The following is a 14,382-nucleotide window of genomic DNA, read 5'->3' as shown; positions in this document are numbered from 1 at the left end:
TTATAAAACTGATATTTCTCTAAAAAGTACTTGTTTGCCATGTATTCGTATTCCTTGCTTTGTAAGTTTTATGATCAAGTTTCGTTACATAAAGAAGAGTTATATTTCAAGTATTTAGGTTCTAGTTTTCAAAGAAGATTAAGAACTCAAAGATTTAAGAATAACTCTCTTTATAGTTTAGGAAAATAACTTAAAACCTAAACAATCTCTAAGTCTTAATCTCTCTAAAACTCATATGGTCAACCACACCTTGGGACTCATATATATAGAGAATAATTAGACCTAATCATACTAGGATTAACATTAGATAACTCCTAATTTAAATATCTAGATAACTCCTAGAGATTTAACATAATCCTTTGTAATATTTAATAACTTATTTATTAAGTTATTTCAAGCTTACTCCAACAATCTCCCTTTTAAGCTTGAAATCTTCTTTTGACACTCCTTGTACTCCAATAAGCTCTCTCATCTCTAAGAACTTAATCTTCCCAAGAGCCTTTGTTAGTATATCAGCTTTTTGTCTTACTCCGGGAACGTGTTCTACTTCAATTTGTCCATTTTCAACGCACTCCCGAATGAAATGGTATCTCCGGTGGATGTGTTTACTTCTCCCGTGGAACACCGGGTTCTTTGTGAGAGCTATAGCAGACTTGTTATCAACTCGAATTGTTACCTTCTCACACTCAGTACCAATGACTTCAGCCAGAAGTTCTTGGAGCCAAATAGCCTGTTTAGCTGCCTCAGTGGCTGCCATAAATTCAGCTTCACAAGAAGATAGCGTAACCACTTGTTGCTTCTGTGAACACCATGTGATGGGACAATCATTAAGATAGAAAATATGACCTCCGGTGCTTTTACCATCATCTAAGTCCACGTTGTGACTGCTGTCACTATAGCCGATCAATCCTGCATTTTCTCCTTTCTTGAAGTAAAGTCCATGTGAAGTTGTTCCTTGAAGGTACCTTAGGATTTGCTTGAGTGCAGCTCCATGTGATTCTCTCGGTTCCTGCAAGTATCTACTCAGTATGCCAACATTGTAAGAGAGATCCGGACGGGTGTGGAGTAAGTAACGAAGACAACCAATATTTCTTCTGTAATCAGTCTCATCAATCCTCTTCTCATCTTGTGCTTTAGACAGCTCCAAACTAGCTATCATTGGTGTATTGACTGTGTTACACTTACTCATTCCAGCTTCCTCTAAGATCTTCTTTGCATATCTTTCTTGTTTCAGCGTAATCCCATCTTTACTTTGTAGAACCTCTATACCAAGATAATATGTGAGTTTACCTAAGTCACTCATCTCGAACTTTCCAACCATTCCCTTTTTAAAGTTGAGAATGATGTCTAAGTTAGAGCCTGTGACAAGAAGGTCATCCACATATACGGCTACAACAAGAATGTTCTCGCCTTCTTGTTTTCTGTATAATGAGGGTTCTTTGTGACATTTTTCGAACTTCAACTCTTTGAGAATTTCATTTAGCTTAGTGTTCCAAGCCCGGGGTGCTTGACGTAATCCATAGAGAGCTTTGTGCAGTTTGTAGACTTTCTCTTTGCTTTCTTTGTTTGTGAAGCCTTCAGGTTGTGAGACGTAGACATCTTCTCTTAATTCCCCATGAAGGAATGCAGTTTTAACATCCAAATGATGTATCTCCCAACCATTTGAGGCTGCTAAAGCAATTATGAGACGAACTGTTTCAATACGAGCCACCGGAGCAAATACTTCTTCAAAGTCTACACCATGTCGTTGAACGTATCCTTTTGCCACTAGTCTTGCTTTATATTTATTTATGCTGCCATCAGAGTTATGCTTCAGTTTAAAAACCCACTTGACTCCTATTGCTTTGCTTCCAACAGGGAGATCGACCAAACTCCAAGTGCGATTCTTCTCTATTGATTGAATTTCCTCTTTACAAGCATCTCTCCATTCTTTTGACTTGTTTGCTTCTTTGAAGTCCCACGGTTCATCATTGACAGCAAGTAAAAGGTGTTCTGCTTCGATTTCTGCACATAACACGTAGTCTTTCAAGTAGTTAGGTCGGATTACTTGTCTTTGTGATCTTCTTACGGGTTGAGGTTCTTCTTGAGATTGATCATGCTCTTCAGTTTCTGCTTCTTCAATGATATTCTCATCTTCTCCATTTATCTCAGCTTCTTCTGTTTCTTCTGGTTCTGTAGAGATATCATTCTCTGTGACTCCATTATTTCCAAACTCGCTTAAGGTAATTGTGAATGTCCCTGATTCCTTGTCAGTTTCTGAGCTTGATTCTTGCCACATCCAGCTTCTGTTTTCATCAAAGACGACATCTCTGCTCACAAAGATTCTTCTTTTTGTTGGATCAAGTAGTCGATACGCTTTAGAACCAGGTTCTGTACCAAGATAAACAAGCATCCGAGACCTATCATCCAATTTCTTCAGATTTGGAACTTCGACTTTAGCATAGCTAACACAACCAAACACTCTTAAATGTTCAACATTCGGCTTCTTATGTTTAAAGACTTCATAAGGTGTTTGATTTGAAAGTGATCTTGTTCCAACTCTGTTTATAAGATAAGTCGAATGTCTCACAGCTTCTCCCCAAAGATAATTCGGCATGTTCATGTGTTTGAGAATACTTCTTGTCATTCCTAGGAGTGTTCTGTTCCTTCTCTCCACAACTCCATTCTGCTGAGGCGTGTATGGTGCAGTTAAGTGTCTATTGATTCCCTCTTTTGCACAAAACTCTTGAAATTCGTGTGATAAGAACTCTCCCCCTCTATCAGTTCTGAATGTCTTGATGATAGCCCCACACTCTTGCTCAACTAGTGCCTTAAACTCTTTAAACTTTCCAAACGCTTCACTTTTCTCCTTTAGTAGAATAGACCACATGTATCGTGAATGATCGTCAATCAATACAAATACATACCTCTTCTTAGCTGCTGTAGATGGTGAAATAGGTCCACAGAGATCACCATGGATGAGTTCAAGTACTTGTGCTGCACGATAAGAAGTTGCTTTTGGGAATGAATGTCTAGCTTGTTTTCCGAACAAACAAGAACCGCATGTTTCCTTTTCTTGTGGAACTGAGCTAGATATCCCAATAACAAGTTCTTTCTTTATCATAGCTTTAATGGTCTCAAAACTGATGTGTCCTAGTCTGGCATGCCATATTGTTGATTCATTTGTTGTTGTGAGCTGCAGGCACTTGGAGTTTTCAACTTCTAGACTCACTTTATATAATCTGTTCCTTGATCGCTGCGCCTTTATTAGTAGATTTCCTTCTCGATCATGCAAGGTTAAGTAGTCTTCTCTCATTCTGATGTCACACCCTGATTCAGTTGCTTGTCCTAAACTTAAGATGTTACTCTTCAAGTCTGGTATGTAGTAAACATCAAATAGTATTTTTCTTTCACCTCCTTTACTAATAAAAGGAATCGAACCCTTTCCTTTTATATTGATGCATGAATCATCACCGAACCTTACTTTCCCTGTGATCATCTCATCAAGCTTACAGAACCAAGCACGATTTCCCGTCATATGGTTACTAGCACCATTGTCAAGATACCAAGCATTGTTAATACACGATTCTAACTCTGTTGGGCGAATATTCTTCTCGTTGAGATATACCACCTCATGCATCATAAGTGATTCTGCTTCATGAGTGTCATCTTCCTCTTTTTCTTTCTGTTCTTGGAGTCGGATCAGCTTGAGAAGACGGTCTGGACAATCAGAGGCATAGTGCCCGAGTCTATCACACCTATAACATGTGACTTTGCTTTTATCTCTTTGTTGATAACCTCTTCCTCTTCCTCTTCCAAATCGTCCACGACCTCTTCCTCTACCTCTGTCCTGAAATTCGTATTGCCCTTGTGAATCCGAATTTGCATACATGAGTTTGCCATCTTGTGATTATGTTTTAACACACATAAGTTTGCCTTGGTCTTCATGTGAGTCATCATCGTCCCAAACTCTGTCTTCATAAGTCTTGATTCTTCCTGCAATGTCTTCGAAGGTAGTTGTTTTCAGATCAAGAACTTGTTCTAAGGCTGCAACAATGTGTATGTATTTCTTTCTTGGCAAACTTTTGAGAAACTTTTTAACGATCTTGGATTCTTCTATATCTTCTCCTAAAGCTGCAGCTTTTGTAGTAATCTCTGAGATCCTACCAACGTAATCATCAATCGTCTCACTATCCTTCATCTTCAGCTTATCAAATTCTGCCATAAGTGTCTGTAATCTCGCCTCTTTTACTCGTTCTGCACCAAGATTTCTTGATTTTATGGCTTCCCAGACAGCTGAAGAAGTCTTTTGTTTACCAACTTGTAAAATTAACGACTCAGGTATGGATTGAAAGAGCAAAGCCCGAGCCATATCATTCTTCTCTTCGTCGGCTGATCCGGGTTCAATTGTTCCCCAAAGTTTGTGTACTCTAAGCACAGCCTCCATCCTCATGGTCCATACAGTATAGTTGACGGAGTTTAGCATCGGACATTGGATCGACGCTGATCCTCCACCTTCTTTACCTTTGCTTGTTGCTTCAACGATTTCACTCATGTTTGTGTTTCAATATCAAACCTAGATGCTCTGATACCAAATCTAGTTTTCAAAGAAGATTAAGAACTCAAAGATTTAAGAATAACTCTCTTTATAGTTTAGGAAAATAACTCAAAACCTAAACAATCTCTAAATCTTAATCTCTTTAAAACTCATATGGTCAACCACACCTTGGGACTCATATATATAGAGAATAATTAGACCTAATCATACTAGGATTAACATTAGATAACTCCTAATTTAAATATCTAGATAACTCCTAGAGATTTAACATAATCCTTTGTAATATTTAATAACTTATTTATTAAGTTATTTCAAGCTTACTCCAACATAGGTTTCCTGACATTTGAAAAAAGTTAAGAACTTTGATTAATATTCTTCTAACAGTTGTGGAATGAAGCCTCTATCTCAAGAACATTCTTCTTACTTGATTATATTTTCAACCAAGGAGTTAGAAGGCTGAAGGCCCATTAACAAGTAGTTTTGTTTTTCTGGATTAAGGATCAAAACACGTAAAGTAATCTCCTTTCATGTAGTCCATAGAACTCGATACCATGATCTGATCACGAACTTCCTGAAATTAGATGGGCTTTGTATGTTTAACGTGTGTAGTCGGTTAGGTTTAGCTGCACATTCTCGTCTATATATACTTTGTACACAAGTTTGTTATCAAGAGGAAGAATATATTCCTTCTCTATGTTCTTCATTTGCCATACTTCTTTAAATGAAGCTGATCAAAAAGTGGTTTCTGAAATGAAATGCTAAAAGAAGATAAAAAAAAAAAAAGATAATCAGAAAAATGAATATTTATAGAATTACATGTATTAAATACACAAACAGCCCACGGGAACGGCCCAGTACTTGAGATAGTTTGGCAAAGCAAAGAACAAACAAATTTTGTTTTGTCCCACATCGAGCAAAACCGAAACTAGAAGTCGAAAGCATCATATATATAAAGCATCTGGTGATTACCTTTCTTAACCCTTGGAGCCGTGTGGTGAGCACAAAGCGAACTATTCTTTCGCCTTTTACTAAAGAATACCGTGTGCTCTCCACTTCAAACGGCATACACCTATTTTTGGAGGAGTAACTTCTTCTGAAGTTTGCTCCATTAATCTTACAGTTCAATCTTAAACACTTACTTGCTTAATACTTAATAGGTTGTTTGATACTATTTTTTAAATTGTCCTAGAATTAGAGTTTTGTCTAAAATTGGTTTAACCACTGGATTGCTATATCAAAAACATGATTTTCAACGAATTGACAAGCATAAGCTTACTTAGGAGCTTTACGTTCACACCAAAATTTTGAAGTTGAAGCTACTTCTCCTAAACACATTTTATAAATATCACAGAATTAAAGCTTTGAGCATGTTAAGAAAGAAGATAATACTTGTGACTTTGCTAAACAAAACCATTACTTGTACCCATTGTGATGGAATCTCTGATGATTGATTATTCATCGTCTTTTCTTCTTTAAAAGAAAAGCAGCCCGAAGAAACATCTTATCTACTTCATCAAAGTTTGGTGACTTATCATCATCATTCTCCTCACCTTCTGATTTAGCCTTCCCGAGATCCCCAAAGTCTTCGTCTTCTCTGTTGTTTATAGCTGGGAATTTCTCAAACTCCTCAAGAAAAAGTGGTCGCTCTGTTTTCGCATCTTCTAATTCCGAATCAGTCTCAAAAATATCCGAAAGATCTGAATCCGTCGCTAGTTCTAATCCTGCTTCATCTTCTTCTTGCTCATCCTCCAAACACTCTTCGCTTCTTTCTATAATCTTCTTCAACTCTTCTGACCTCTCTTGATTATCATCAACCTTCACATTCGTGTAATCCCGCTTCGTTTCAGCTTGTGCTTGAAGCAACTGGAGCTCCTGTTCAAGCCTCGGAATATACTTCCTAACCGCACGAAGCGCATCCCTACATTTAGACTTATCCAAAGCCTTTTTCCTCGGAAGAGTAATCCTCGGCGACATGATTTCAGTAGGAGGTTGCACATAGTTCTTCCCTCTGTACATAATTATCGTGTTACCTTCATGTACATCAAGCACAATCCCTCCAGTCAACCTCGCTAACTCAACAGCAATCTCCTTCACTTCATCAGGTGTAAACGTTTTGATCACAACCTGTAGCGTCTGATGCTTCTTCCAGTGAAGATGCATGTTCAGAATCACTCCTTGGTAAATCCCACGTCTCCCTACAGGAACATAATTCTTGCACTTCAAACCCATTTTCAGATAATAAAAATGTTCTTCTGGAGTCAATATCTCAGGGTCATGTGTCGTTTCTGCTGACTCTGAAGGTTCCAGCTTCTTCATCGTCTCCATAAGCCGTTCCTCTTTCTTTCGAGCCTGCGAAAATAACCGATATAAACACGAACATAATAGAATTTTGCTGGTCTACATCACTAACAATCTAACCTTTCTTAGTTTGTTAAGTATCTTTTCTTCAGAAGTCATTCTTTCAAATTCTTTCTTTTTCTTCCACCGGAAAAACTTTAGCCACCGCACAACCGCACGCTTACCTTTCAGCTTCTTCCTCTTTAATTTAGTACAACTGTCTCCATCTTGACTCGAACTGTTCTCAGATTTGCTAATGTCATCATCACCGGTCTCACGAGCTGGAGTTGAATGAAACGAAGAGGATCTTAAGAAGCTAACGTTCCACATTGGTCTAGTAAGAGATTCCTTATGCAAAACCTTGCACACAATATTACACGAGCTACTTCATTATAAGTTAATCTCTGTGCATCTAATCTCAATCTAATCAAATCAACAAAATCAAAAGCTCGAGCTTTGAATGATTTGATGGATGAGTAGTAGTACCTGATAGTGCGATTCATGGAATTAAAGCTGGAAAAAAGCGGCGAGGAGGAGGCTAGGAACCCTAGCTGCCGAGATTTACGGCGTAGAAGCATTGAGGCTGCTGATGTCGAAACCCTAATCGCCGCCGTCAGAAACCCCATTTCTTCTCGCCGACGGTGTTTAACTGACTCTGCCTCTTCTCGTAGAGACGCAACAATTACAGGTCCATAAACCGGGTTTAGCCAAGGCCAAACCAATATTTCGGTTTGGTTTGGTTCAATTGTTTTTGGGTCAATTTTTGGTTCAATTTCTGTAATCCTTGCTTCTTTTGTTTTTTTACAGGATTCAAAAAAGCTTTGTAACTTCAGATGTTAGCCAAATCAACTCATGGAAGAACAAAAATGAATCAACGTTCTCAATTTCGGTATACATTGGTTCTGTAAGTGAACCAGAACTATTCATAGCTCATCAAAATTAATAGCTAATTCGTTTGACCAATCAATCTCTGATGGTTTAGTGTCCGAATCAGGGTCGGTATCTGAAGATTCCAATGCTTTGTCTAAAGATTCCGCCAAGTCAGCCTCCCAGAAGCCTAATCTACAAGCTCTCTTGTAAGTCTCGTAACCTGCCCCTCTTAGCCCTTCTGCAACCATCTCTCTTAATGAACCATCAAGTTGCTCTTCATTGTTGACCGCACTGAGGAAAGTCTCTGAAGGACCTGACTCCCAAAACACCAAAATAGCAGAGCTCCGGTCTATGTACTTAACATCAAACTCTCTCGCGAAGACGGGGTGTGACTTTTGTAGGACATTCTTCAGCTTTGCAGCTGTCATCTTTTTCCCTAACCCCCATATGAACACCAAGTTCTCAGAGCTTACTCTCCGGCTGTTCTTTGACCAGACTTTAACATTTTCATCACCTGCGTTTTTAGAGCAAGAGGTGACAGAATTTGCATGTTCATCAGAAGCCAAAGCTTGGAAATCTTCATTTGATTGGATAGTTGATAGATCTGATTTCTGTATGGTACACAGTTTTGCAAAGAGCTGAGATATCATCACAGCATTCTGCCCGTGACTCTGATGGCCTTCGTCTAATTTGACCGGACAACCTAATAAGAGATGCAATCAAAAGTCAATATCTATTCATCCAAACCGCATAAAAGCAGAAATCAACATCTTTGAAAGAGAACTGTGACCTTGATTTGCTACTTCTACATCCACAGGTGCAAAGAACCTATTCAAGGAGGACATAGCTGCAGGTAGATTACTTATATTACTTAAGGGACTAATTTCTTTCATGAACTGACTGAGATCCACAACATTGGGAAATGCTGAGCTCAGTGAACTGCTGAAGTCATCCACATTTGAAGGTAGAGGACCAAGGAATTTAGCATGAATGGAAGTAAAATCTGCAACAAGTTAAGCATAAGATTATTATCAATGGAGCAAGAGCGGAAACTCTAATTTGTGTGGAAACTAAGGAGGACAAAAGTGAGATTACCGCTAAGATAATTCTGGGAAACGACAGGTTTCTGTGAAGAAGAAATAAAATCGACCACTTCCCGAAAGCCACGAACTCGCCTGTTTTCTTCCTTTTCAAGATCTTTAAGCTCTCTCTGTCCAAGAACATAAATTCAGATTCGTTTTATTAAAGTGACCTTCACCATCATTATCGGTCATTTCCGGCTAAGGAATATCCAAAATAATCTCCCTACCTTAAAAAGATCCTTGTCCTCCTTCGAACTCATAAAGACAGTACGAACAGCTTGTGTTCCTCTGCTCTTTGAAGCGACCAGTAGAGGGACAACATCATCAGAGAACTCAGTCAACATCTGTGGTCACAAATTCAGAACCACACGAAGAAAATTTATCAAACTAACCATCGATACACAGACTGCATTTGTCATCCTAAGTATCAACTAAGCTTATCTACCTCTAGGATAAGTTGCACTTGACGCTCACTGCAAACATCAATAGTCAAACACAGCCTTGAACCATACTGCTCACTCCCCAACACCAGCCTTCTCAAAGAGCTCACCAAATCATCTGAAATTTAAATAAACAGATGAATCATGTAAAAAAACCTGAAAAGTAAGTGCAAAATGAGATTCATATGAAAGTGTCTAACACTAGCTATTACACCATCTCCTGTCTTTGAACCCGAGTCTATACAAGACTGTCTCCAATTCTTGACACGTGACCTAATCCTTCCAACAAAGACAGTATCAGCTACAGTAGCTGGAGAAGAAGATACAGTAACAGAATCAGCTAATATCGGATTCTCGGAAAGAAACTTCGATGCAGACTCTTGTGCTCTAGATAAGTATGAGATTCCTGTAAAATGATTCAATTAAGAGACCAGACTCCTCAAAGAAACGAAATGGAGATAGAGCAGAATATAATAAAACCTTCATAGATGCAAATGTTGAAATCAAATCCTTCTCTAGCCATAGCTGTTAAACGTGAAGCTTGACAAGAGAAGCTATAAGAAGGCATACCACACTTCAATTCATCACGAGGAAACAAATGAAAGTTATATCTACAAAAAAAAAAAGACCATAAACCCTAATCAATCAATTTACCAAAAAGGAAGAAACTTGACAATAAGAGAGAGGTTTTAAGAGTCATACGGATGAACAGTGAGTTTAGAGCCTTGAAGAGAGAAAGGGCAGAGAGCGAACTGGAGAATCTGGTAACGTTCGGCTGCGTATTTAGCTTTTAAGTAGCTAGTTTGCGGCGTGTCAATGGCGGAGACACGGTGCCACGCGGCGGCGTATGAGCCAGTGTTTTGTAATGAGAGAGCTATGAAGTCTGATGAATCGATGGAAGTACGAATCTCGTCGAGAGTTACATGAAAGTTGGATTTTTTCACTTGCTTTACACTCCATCTTCCTTGATTTAGGGTTTTAGTATTGCCGGCGGTGGCGGAGATTGACGAAAGGAAGCGCCTTTGCATTTTTGAGCAGCTACACCGGAATAGTGAGAAGGAAGACGATTTCAATAAATCCCGTGGTTTCAATCTAGATATCGGTTCAATTCCGGTTCAACTTTTTTGGTTTTCTAAATTTTTGGTTTAATTGGTTTGGTTTGAATTATAGTCAAATATATACAGTATTAACTTTTCAATTTAAATTTCCCTTGAAAAAATACAGAACAGTATATGTTTTTTTTTGTGTGGAGAAAAACTTGTTTTAGTACACGAAATAGAATCCTTCACATTTTTGTAAATTACATTACAAAATTTGAAGTTTTTATTGAAGAAAAAATGGAATTTTATTGTTATAAATATTTTTATTAATGAACATGCATGGAACTTGAGAATTCTATATCTTTTCTCCTGCTAGGAAACGACTATAGAAGTCCAAAGATTCACGCGGTTTGTATTCTGGAACGGTATGTCCTGCACCCTGCATGCAAAAAAAAACATTCAAACTTAAACTAAAACACAAATCGTTTTCATTTGTAGAAATAGAATATGAAGAAAATGTGTGATGTTTGTACCTTGATGGTTAGAAATGTGAGATTATTGGCATACCCTTGTGTAAACCTACAACACAAAATTGTAGAAACAATGAGTTGGGAAAAAAACTGACCGAAAGATAGTTATAACAAAAAAATTACCCGGCGACTTGGTTATTTGACATCCATGGCCTCCATTCATCAACCACTTTGTATCCCATTGCCTTAGTCCATGCTTCAGAGCCAGTATATGGTACACACATATCATGATCTCCACTGCAAAAAATTTAACTTTTGTTATATTTTATATTTTCATTCGTTTTACTTTTAGTTACCTTTGATTTATTTCTATATATGTGCACCTGAAAATGAGAGCTCGAAAGCCACTAAGAGTGAGGTTTCTATGGTATTCGATCATGCTACCGGTGTCGTGCCTATATTCGAGGTTGCTTGAACATAACTCCCAATTTCCAATCGCTTTTTCCTATATCGACGTTTCGAAAAAAGGTCCAAGATGTTAAAATGGTGTCCAATGTCCATCATCAACTTATTACAAATACTGATTGAGAGAAATATGATGAATTGAATAGAGACCTCTTTAGCATGAACCGCTTTCCTTACAGCTGGATCGTTTAGCCATTTGGTCGCAACTGTATCGTCCTGCATCCATTACAAGTTTTCAGTTTCTAAAATTGTGGAGAATCATCAAATGTATTACAATTGGTACTATACATTTAATTTGATCAAATGAACTATTTGTGTCTAATGATGAAAATTAAATACCCTTGTTCTTACAACTTTTTAAACTATTTATGTATATATATGATCCTAATATACAATGTATCCAAATGTAGATATGTAAATTCGAGTGTAACCTAGTGATAATTAGTTTTCAAAGTGGCAATCATGCACGGTAATACTTAGCAAATACTATAAGAGGAAAGATGCATGATGTGGTTTACTACTTACAATGCAAGGAACACCAAAGCCAGCGAGGAGTTGAGACCAACTAGGTACAATGCCTGGACGCACAACGGCACCTAGAGGCCATGCACGACCAAACATTCTCTTTCTCACCGCCATTGGCTTTTCTGTTTTGCCTAGAGTAAGGAGACTCTTAGGCAGAAACTCGATATCTAAGGCGGATAGAGATGTTCCGTGGTAGCACGGTTCTAGAATGTTATATAAGTTCAATAAGTTCACAGTATCTGACACTGTTTTAAGTTTGCCAGCACATTCTTTACTCACTCCTGACTGGCCGCCGGTATAGTATGTTCCGTTGCACACTAATTTAGTTTCCTGCCATATTTTGTTACACATTAGAAAAAATAAAAATTGAGGAATAAAGCAAGAATTATGAAAAATTCACCAACAAAATCAAACCTCATAGAGTTCATCAGAGATGAGTCCCATGCCATGAGTGAAGGGAACAAGAGCATTACCATCAAACACCTCATCGGTAACACCATTACCCACCAAATATCCCTATACCACATATAAGTCCAATTTTAACATTCAAGTATAGGAAGAAGGTTTCTCTTTCTCTCACATATACAAAGAGACAATTAGGTAACTACATTAGTACCCTTAGTCTTAATGGTATTTATTTAACACCAAAACCATAAGACTTTGAATCCGAAACATAGCCTCAAACATTAGTCGTACCTTGAAGTTGATAACCGGCTTTGTCACATTCTTGCTTGTTTTGTTTGTTCTCATTGCATTTTTATTTCCTACAACATAACAAGAAAACGATGAGAAAAATTGGAGATAACGTTATTTTCTAATTCTGCCAATATATGAAAAGGAGCTAAAGATGATGTTGAGAGAGATAATACTGACCTTTGACAACCTCGGCCGCAAGAGTTGGCACATAGATACCAGCATATGATTCTCCTGATATAAAGAACGGATTTGACTGAAACTCCGGAAACATTTTAAACCACTGATGTGGATGTAATAGTTAGTGTCTTGAATCACACACAACACAAGGAAATCTTTTTTAAAAACTTTTACATTCTTATTTCACCTCGAGAAGGAATGTGTGAGTATCAGACGCGGTTTTTGTATCATCAGTTGTATAATCGGCGTTGTCATTTGAGTAAGAGAATCCCACACCAACTGGAGAGTCAAGGTATATGATGTTGGACACCTGAAAACAAAACACATTCTTAAAAGTTATAGATCAATTTCTTTTGAAGAAAATGTTTGAAAATAAGTCAATGTTGTTTTTCTTTTCAACCTTGGACCAACTATAAGGATTGAGATGCAAAAGATGTGAGTTCTTCTTTTTTGGTTCGAAATTGAATGGACCTGCAACAGTATTGAACAGTATCATATGTTTAGATTATCTTTGCTTATATACAATTGCCAACATAAAAGAGCATTGTATGAGACCCTATTTCGAGTTATATATGAATCCTTTTCTCGACACAAGAAAAGGTATATAAAGCTTACCGTGCTCGTAGACAAATCCATCCATGCTAGAGCAACCTGGACCACCATTAAGCCAAAGCACAACTGGATCTACCGAAGCATTTCTCTCAGATTCCACAAAGTAATACCATAGATTCTTATTACGATGTTTATCTATTGCCACATACCTTAGATCACACACCAAATTACATAAGAAAAAGAGAGATTAAAAAATATTTTGAAGAAAGTCTATAATAAAACTTTATGATAGATGAGAATTTCACAAAAAAATGTAAAACACATATGAAATTTACCCGGCATAGTGTTTAGATGGAAAAGTGCCGTTGAAACCAGGAAGATTGGTAATGAGAGCAGATTTTGGAGCTGACTTTGTTATTGTAAAACACAAAGACAATAATATCGAAGCAATGATAGCTTCTACTAACCGACCCATTTTGATGAAGAACGTTGAGCTACAATTACTAGCAAACTCTTATTATTATAAGAATTTTGGTAATGTTTAACAAAAATAGATACGGAAACAAATCTTGGGAATCTATTGAAATTTGTATGGTAAAATCCAATCTAGACTTAAAATGAAAATCATACTTAAAAAGAAACATGGAAAGAATAAATTTTTATTCTTACTACTATAATAGAGAAAATGTTATTACCTGTAAAGAATATGATCCAGTTGTATATACATTATTTTGAATGACATAATACATTTAAAGATCTTAAATTTGCATTGTTAAATTAAAATAAAATGATTATAAATACAAAAAAATTACTATGTTATCTTTTCAAATATAAAAATATTTCTATAATATTATTGTAAGACATTTCATATTTTTCTACATTATATTTTTAAGTAAAATTATATTGTACATTTTAACATATAGATATTTAATTTATACAATATATTATATTCAGAATTACATATATCGAATGTAGTTAAGATTTATTTGCAAAACTTGGGTAGAATAATATCTTTGTTAGATAGGTTTCATAAAGATTGAAACTGTAATTAAAAAATAGATTAAGGATTTTTGGCTAAAACGCTAACAAAAATGTATATATAAATGCCAACATGTAAAAAATGAGATATTCTTCATAAATGACCATGAAGAGGCGCAAAGAGTAATTTTAAAGGCAGTAGAAGATGTTAAG

The 14,382-nt window shown here is 36.9% G+C and overlaps 3 protein-coding genes, 1 non-coding gene and 1 pseudogene across 10 annotated transcripts; 1 reads left to right on the top strand and 4 right to left on the bottom strand.

The window, feature by feature from the left end:
- Window positions 1-388: 388 nt before the first annotated feature.
- Window positions 389-4,534, bottom strand: AT3G25450 (annotated as a pseudogene; the record flags this gene model as incomplete). The annotated part of the gene is made up of 1 exon: window positions 389-4,534.
- Window positions 4,286-4,381, top strand: U5.8. The gene has a single exon (NR_141133.1). It is a non-coding gene; the product is annotated as an other RNA (small nuclear RNA).
- A 1,189-nt stretch (window positions 4,535-5,723) lies between the features above and the next one.
- On the bottom strand, window positions 5,724-7,542 carry LOH1 (RNA-binding CRS1 / YhbY (CRM) domain protein). 5 transcript variants are annotated; one of them, NM_113440.4, is made up of 3 exons: window positions 7,361-7,525; window positions 6,956-7,256; window positions 5,724-6,886 (listed from the first exon to the last, which is right to left on the bottom strand). In NM_113440.4, the coding sequence occupies exons 1-3, from the start codon at window positions 7,498-7,500 to the stop codon at window positions 5,993-5,995; spliced, it is 1,335 nt and encodes a 444-aa protein (NP_189171.2). In that variant the 5' UTR covers window positions 7,501-7,525; the 3' UTR covers window positions 5,724-5,992. The 5 variants fall into 5 exon arrangements, with proteins under 5 accessions (NP_189171.2, NP_001327056.1, NP_001078207.1 ...); NM_001338748.1 differs by having other exon boundaries at window positions 5,759-6,886; window positions 7,060-7,256; window positions 7,361-7,542; NM_001084738.2 differs by having other exon boundaries at window positions 5,759-6,886; window positions 6,956-7,234; window positions 7,361-7,542.
- Window positions 7,543-7,631: 89 nt separating this feature from the next.
- Window positions 7,632-10,363, bottom strand: AT3G25430 (Polynucleotidyl transferase, ribonuclease H-like superfamily protein). 2 transcript variants are annotated; one of them, NM_113439.3, is made up of 8 exons: window positions 9,969-10,363; window positions 9,747-9,877; window positions 9,481-9,672; window positions 9,272-9,384; window positions 9,054-9,170; window positions 8,840-8,954; window positions 8,535-8,747; window positions 7,632-8,447 (listed from the first exon to the last, which is right to left on the bottom strand). In NM_113439.3, the coding sequence occupies exons 1-8, from the start codon at window positions 10,292-10,294 to the stop codon at window positions 7,798-7,800; spliced, it is 1,857 nt and encodes a 618-aa protein (NP_189170.1). In that variant the 5' UTR covers window positions 10,295-10,363; the 3' UTR covers window positions 7,632-7,797. The 2 variants fall into 2 exon arrangements, with proteins under 2 accessions (NP_189170.1, NP_001325857.1); NM_001338745.1 differs by having other exon boundaries at window positions 7,728-8,447; window positions 9,054-9,119; window positions 9,969-10,312.
- Window positions 10,364-10,661: 298 nt separating this feature from the next.
- On the bottom strand, window positions 10,662-13,666 carry scpl21 (serine carboxypeptidase-like 21; the record flags this gene model as incomplete). The annotated part of the gene is made up of 13 exons (NM_001338744.1): window positions 10,662-10,745; window positions 10,840-10,885; window positions 10,960-11,073; window positions 11,160-11,281; window positions 11,392-11,457; window positions 11,767-12,096; window positions 12,181-12,282; window positions 12,463-12,496; window positions 12,636-12,742; window positions 12,827-12,949; window positions 13,040-13,110; window positions 13,255-13,400; window positions 13,527-13,666. 13 exons carry the CDS (start codon window positions 13,664-13,666, stop codon window positions 10,662-10,664), a joined length of 1,485 nt encoding a protein of 494 aa, NP_001319641.1.
- Window positions 13,667-14,382: the final 716 nt, after the last annotated feature.

Source organism: Arabidopsis thaliana, chromosome 3, assembly GCF_000001735.4.
Source record: "Arabidopsis thaliana chromosome 3, partial sequence".
NCBI lineage: Eukaryota > Viridiplantae > Streptophyta > Magnoliopsida > Brassicales > Brassicaceae > Arabidopsis > Arabidopsis thaliana.
This window is presented reverse-complemented; position numbering and strand designations above follow the sequence as displayed.